We start from the raw sequence: 4,975 nt of genomic DNA, 5'->3' as shown, positions 1-4,975 counted from the left end.
AGCGTTGCCTAGCAACGAACTGCTACTACTGCGTTCAATTAAACTGGCCCGCCTGGAAACAGGAACGTGCAGACAATGAGTTCCGCGCTCCCTGCCTAGAACATTATCACAGGCTGTGGTCCGCTGCTAGAAAAAAAAACATTTGATTCTAAAAACTAATTATTTGCACTAAAAGCAGCGGCTGATTTCCCATTAGGGACGATAGGCCCAGGCTGGGAAAAATGCCCGCCCCCATATACAGATACTGTGCTCTCATGCCTATCGGCCCTGATGGGAAGGCACTTACATTGTATTGTATGTCTTTATTTATATAGCGCCATTAATGTACATAGTGCTTCACAGCAGTAATACATGTGGTAATCCAATAAATAACAGATAATATAAATAACAGATCATGGGAATAAGTGCTTTAGACATTAAGGAAGAGGAGTCCCTGCTCCGAGGAGCTTACAGTCTAATTGGTAGGTAGGGAGAACGTACAGAGACAGTAGGAGGGAGTTCTGGTAAGTGCGTCTGCAGGGGGCCAAGCTTTATGTGTCATGTGGCGGCCGCCCTCCTTCCGAATCGCGTCATCGTCACCGACGTGACGTCACACGGCGTCTCGTTGCCATGGCAAATTGGTGGGGCACATGGTGAGTCCGGACCCTTCCCCCTCCCCCCCCCGGACACTTAATGACCCCCACCCCCTCAAGCGGTTACAGAGCAGCCCTCCATGCCATACACACTTTTCTGCTCCATGTTGTTTCCTCCTCTCCTTGGCCCCAGGCTACAGCCACCTCCTCCTGATTGGCTGCAGTTCCATAATGGCTAAGTAAAAATTGCCACTTAGGGGTCTATGTATCAAGGCAATAGTGGAGCAATTCTAGGGAAAAGTAAACGCACTAGCTGAATCAAAGAAGAAATCCTATTGGAATCAATAAGATTTTTTCTTTGATATATCTGGTGCAACTTTTTTTGCCCTAGAATGACTGCACTTTTACCTTTCTACATAGACACCTTAAAGTAAATGGACCGTAAGGTGTATTATGGAGTTTAAATACGTCCTCCACTCCAACGGTAGTAGGGACCTTCCCCTTCAACTCGGAAGACCCTCCCGGGAGGCCTTTACCCCTCTAAGGTGCTGGACTGGAAAAGACAAGCGCTCGGAGGAAAGTAATTGAGTCAGACACGAATGCTCTTTGTCAAAAACCTCTCCCCTTTATTAGCAGTTACACTCAGGTTTATATAGCTGAGCGAGGGTGTACACGTGCAAAAGTTTACTTCCCATATTTTGATATTACATTATTTATCTGAAAAGTTACAATACTTTGTCCTTGGCCAAAGTCATATATTCTTACTTGAAATGCTGAGATAGCACACATGTTGGACTTGCCTACGTGGCTGCACTTCCTGTTTTTATTCAGGAACTCTTGTCTGACCACATTTTAGGAGTTCAGCCAACATAATTGGGTTAAAAGGCAGTAAACAACAAAATTGAGGTATTAGTATAAAATGGCTATATCAGACAAAATGGAGTCCCCCCTATTGAAATATACATTATCATGGAGCAACACCACTTAGTAAATATGGCCCTTTATCACCCATTCACTTAATTTAGCTGCAAGGAATATTCCAGCATGTAAAGTGTCTTTTGGGGTAGCACTTCTTAGTAAATAGGGCCCTTAGTCTGTTTGGTGGTGGTTCTTTTTCATGTTATTAATTGATTCATCAGATGTGGGTTATTTTTTTTTAATTGTCGGTTTCATATACAGTATAAACCAAATCAATTGTATCACAAATGAACAAAATTGGAAAATGACTGCTGTGTATAAAAGTTAATTTTAATAAACATCAACATAAAGAACACTAGAAATGCATAGTATATAAAAAATACAATCCCATACTATATAATGTATATAAAAATTCCCAAAGTAGAAAAAACACCAGTATTTAAGTATCAATGCTGTACATTTTAGTACAGCTATGTTATGCCTTTTTCAATACGCGGGCAGATTACAACAATATATCAGTTGCAGACACTTCAGTTTCAAAACGCTGGTTTCACAGTATTGCCAAAGTACTTTCAAAGTTATTCACATTCTTTTTAATTTCTTTCATCAGCTTCTTATTTCTCTCACTTTTAAACAGGTCATACAACAATAACAAACTTTGTAACCATGTTTTATTAGCTGATAAAGCATATATACCTTATGCGACACGTGCCCTCTTGAATGGCACAGGAAAACTACAACAAGCTAATTGTGCTGGAATACCCAGGTAACCTTCTTGTTGTGTCCTTCCCTATCTCCCTACTACTTCCCTCTGCTTCTTGTTACATCCTCCAGCCCTAAGAGCCTATTCAATAAGGTCACTTCGGCATACAAAGCATTAACCCCCAAGCATGTTGGCTTTTATTATAATTTAATTTGAAACTGTATGAAGAAAGCTTGCCTGACATTGTCGAGTGGGACTCACACGACACTCCCACCAACAATCAGGGTTGCCACCTTCTGCTGAATCTAACCCGGAGACTTTTTCCAATTCAATTTCAAGAAATGTAATCAGTCAGATGTGGACTTGAATACATTTTATTGCTTTTTACAGGTTGTTATTGATATATTTAACTCTTAGCTTCTCCAGTGGTGGCGACGTCATCTCCCTCTGCAAGGTCCCATCAACATTGCTCTGTGATGTCATGTGACATCCCGTTGTCATGGTAACACGCCGCCATGTTGACAGGACCATGCAGGGGGAGATGCTGTCACCGGAGAAGGTAAGAGCTGAGGCCCCCGCACATGTCCTAGCACCGAGCCCTGCAAACATCCCAGCCGGCCCTGCAGTGTAGTATACATTGTTGAATTTGTTGCCAATTATCAAGTCATCAGAAAAGCTGTTTCGCCTGGAGATTTCAAATCTAAACCCATAGCTCGGAGATACGTAACCGAAATCCTGCCTACAATACATGGGGCTAATATGGGATGTAGTGCATCTAACAGCCCATTCACCGCTTAATAACTATGTCTCTTAATGATTTCATTAGTTAGCAGGTGATACTTGAGAGATACAAATGCAGCATCAATTCCAAAAGTTGTAGTAATGTGGGCTTCATTATTACACAGTTATATGATGGCTTATGTTTAAGAGGTTCTCCAAAATATATATTTTGTATATTGTAGTGCAATGTTGATTATTCATTGCACTACAATATACATAGGGAGAGGCTCAGTGAGTAAAGACTGGCACTGAGAGTTTGAAGCAGGGAAGCCTGGTTCAATTCCTGGTGTCGGCTCCTTGTGACCTTGGGCAAGTCACTTTATCTCCCTGTGCCTCAGGCACCAACAAATAGATTGTAGGCTCCATGGGGCAGAGACCTGTGCCTGCAAAATGTCTCTGTAAAGCGCTGCGTAAAACTAGCAGCGCTAGACAAGAACATGCTATTATTATTATTATTCTGCATCCTAGCCTTATTATTACTAGGGTATTATTCTATATTGCCAGAAGAGTCCACTTGGGGAAAGGCCCGAATGGCTGCTTGGGACAATATCGAAATACCTCCGAATAGTCTTAGGGGAAATCACAAAGCTTGTATAACATCAATGGCAGTTAAGGCCGCGATTATACTTGCGCGCATGATGTCACTCTCAAAACAAGCACTAGGCTGGAGCCTATTTTGAGGCGATCGGGAGGCGTGGCAGACGCCTTATGTGGCACTAAGGGCGGCCTCATTAAGGGTCACACATTTGTGTTCGCGGCACACGCATGCAGCAACTATAATCGCGGCCTAACACAGACTGAACCTCCCCACTAGTCTTAGTATTGTCACTTCCTGTGATGTAATAAATGACTGCCTCGTAAAATGAACCATGTGATGACATCAGAAGAAGGGAGCGGTGAAAGGAGTGTAAGTTTCCATTTCAGACTGATTGCAATGAAGTATTATAGATAACTGTGCTGCAAAATAATTTTGTTGTATTGTCTCTTCCTATTACTGTATTTATCTTTATAATATCCGGAACTGCATGCGTGAAGGATTACATTAACTTGGTCACACGGTTATTCCCTGTCCTCCATTTTTAAACATTTATAACTTTAGTATGTTTTTTTTGTAACACCAACCAAGTAGAGAATATCAAGCCTGCTTTTAAAGGGCCAATCCCTCCTACGACCAGTGAACTAATGTCAGTGACATGTTTAAGAGGTTACATCTGGATGATGGATGCCTTTTTTTATACAAATCTGACACGTATAAGTATTTTGATATTTAAAGCTAAGACTTGGGAGGGGTTTGAGTTCCTCTGCTCCCTGGTCTGATAGAAATAACAGGGAATCGAGTCTTATAACTAGAGATAGGCAAAACACCAACAATCCGTTTCCTGCATTTTCTCACATTTCCCCCCCCACCCCCCCAAAAAGTTTCAATTTGTAAAAATCAGCTAACAGATTTGGCCGATCTTACTCCGCGCGGATTCATCAAAAACCACCATTGGATACAACGCGTGGATGGATTTGAAGAATCCAATCTGCTGATTCAGCAATCCGTTGGCGAACAGACTGCTGAATTCGCGAATTGGATTCTACAAATCAGCCCACGGATTGCGGATTCTGCGGAGTGTATTGGTAATAATAAAAAATACGCAAATCGCCCTTTTTGAGCTTGATCCACTAAAATCAGTGGACCAAAAGAACCGGCCGATCCGCGGCAGATCAAAATCCGCCCCCACAATTTGCCCGTCCCGACTTATTACTAGAACAGCCTTTGCGGTTTGTGCATAAAGCATTGTGCTCGATGTGCTGTTTCAGTAGTTCCAATCAGTTGGTGAGTCTTTGCAATGGGTGAGGAGAGGCAGCATTCTGAACAGGATGGTGATTTATTTCCGGCCTTGAAATGGTTCAGCCATAAACGGCCACTGAAAAAAAAAACCCGTAGCAATGTCAGTAAGGTTATGCAAAATGTTCAATGTCTTTTAGTTACACGTGGCATAACAAAAACTCTGCA

General features: G+C 42.1%; 1 protein-coding gene across 4 annotated transcripts in view; it reads right to left on the bottom strand.

Annotated features, from left to right (window-relative positions):
• Positions 1-1,232: 1,232 nt before the first annotated feature.
• The window catches only part of LOC142464666 (uncharacterized), a 165,432-nt gene continuing 161,689 nt past the window's right edge, over positions 1,233-4,975 (bottom strand). For all 4 annotated transcript variants that reach the window (XM_075568025.1, XM_075568026.1, XM_075568027.1 and 1 more), the window contains one exon: positions 1,233-4,886. In XM_075568025.1, the coding sequence (XP_075424140.1) occupies positions 4,848-4,886 (39 nt within the window). In that variant the 3' untranslated portion in view covers positions 1,233-4,847. The remainder of the gene's footprint in view (positions 4,887-4,975) is intronic.

Source organism: Ascaphus truei, chromosome 13 (assembly GCF_040206685.1).
Source record: "Ascaphus truei isolate aAscTru1 chromosome 13, aAscTru1.hap1, whole genome shotgun sequence".
Taxonomy (NCBI): domain Eukaryota; kingdom Metazoa; phylum Chordata; class Amphibia; order Anura; family Ascaphidae; genus Ascaphus; species Ascaphus truei.
The sequence above is the reverse complement of the archived record's forward strand: the minus strand, read 5'-3'. Positions and strand labels throughout refer to the sequence as shown.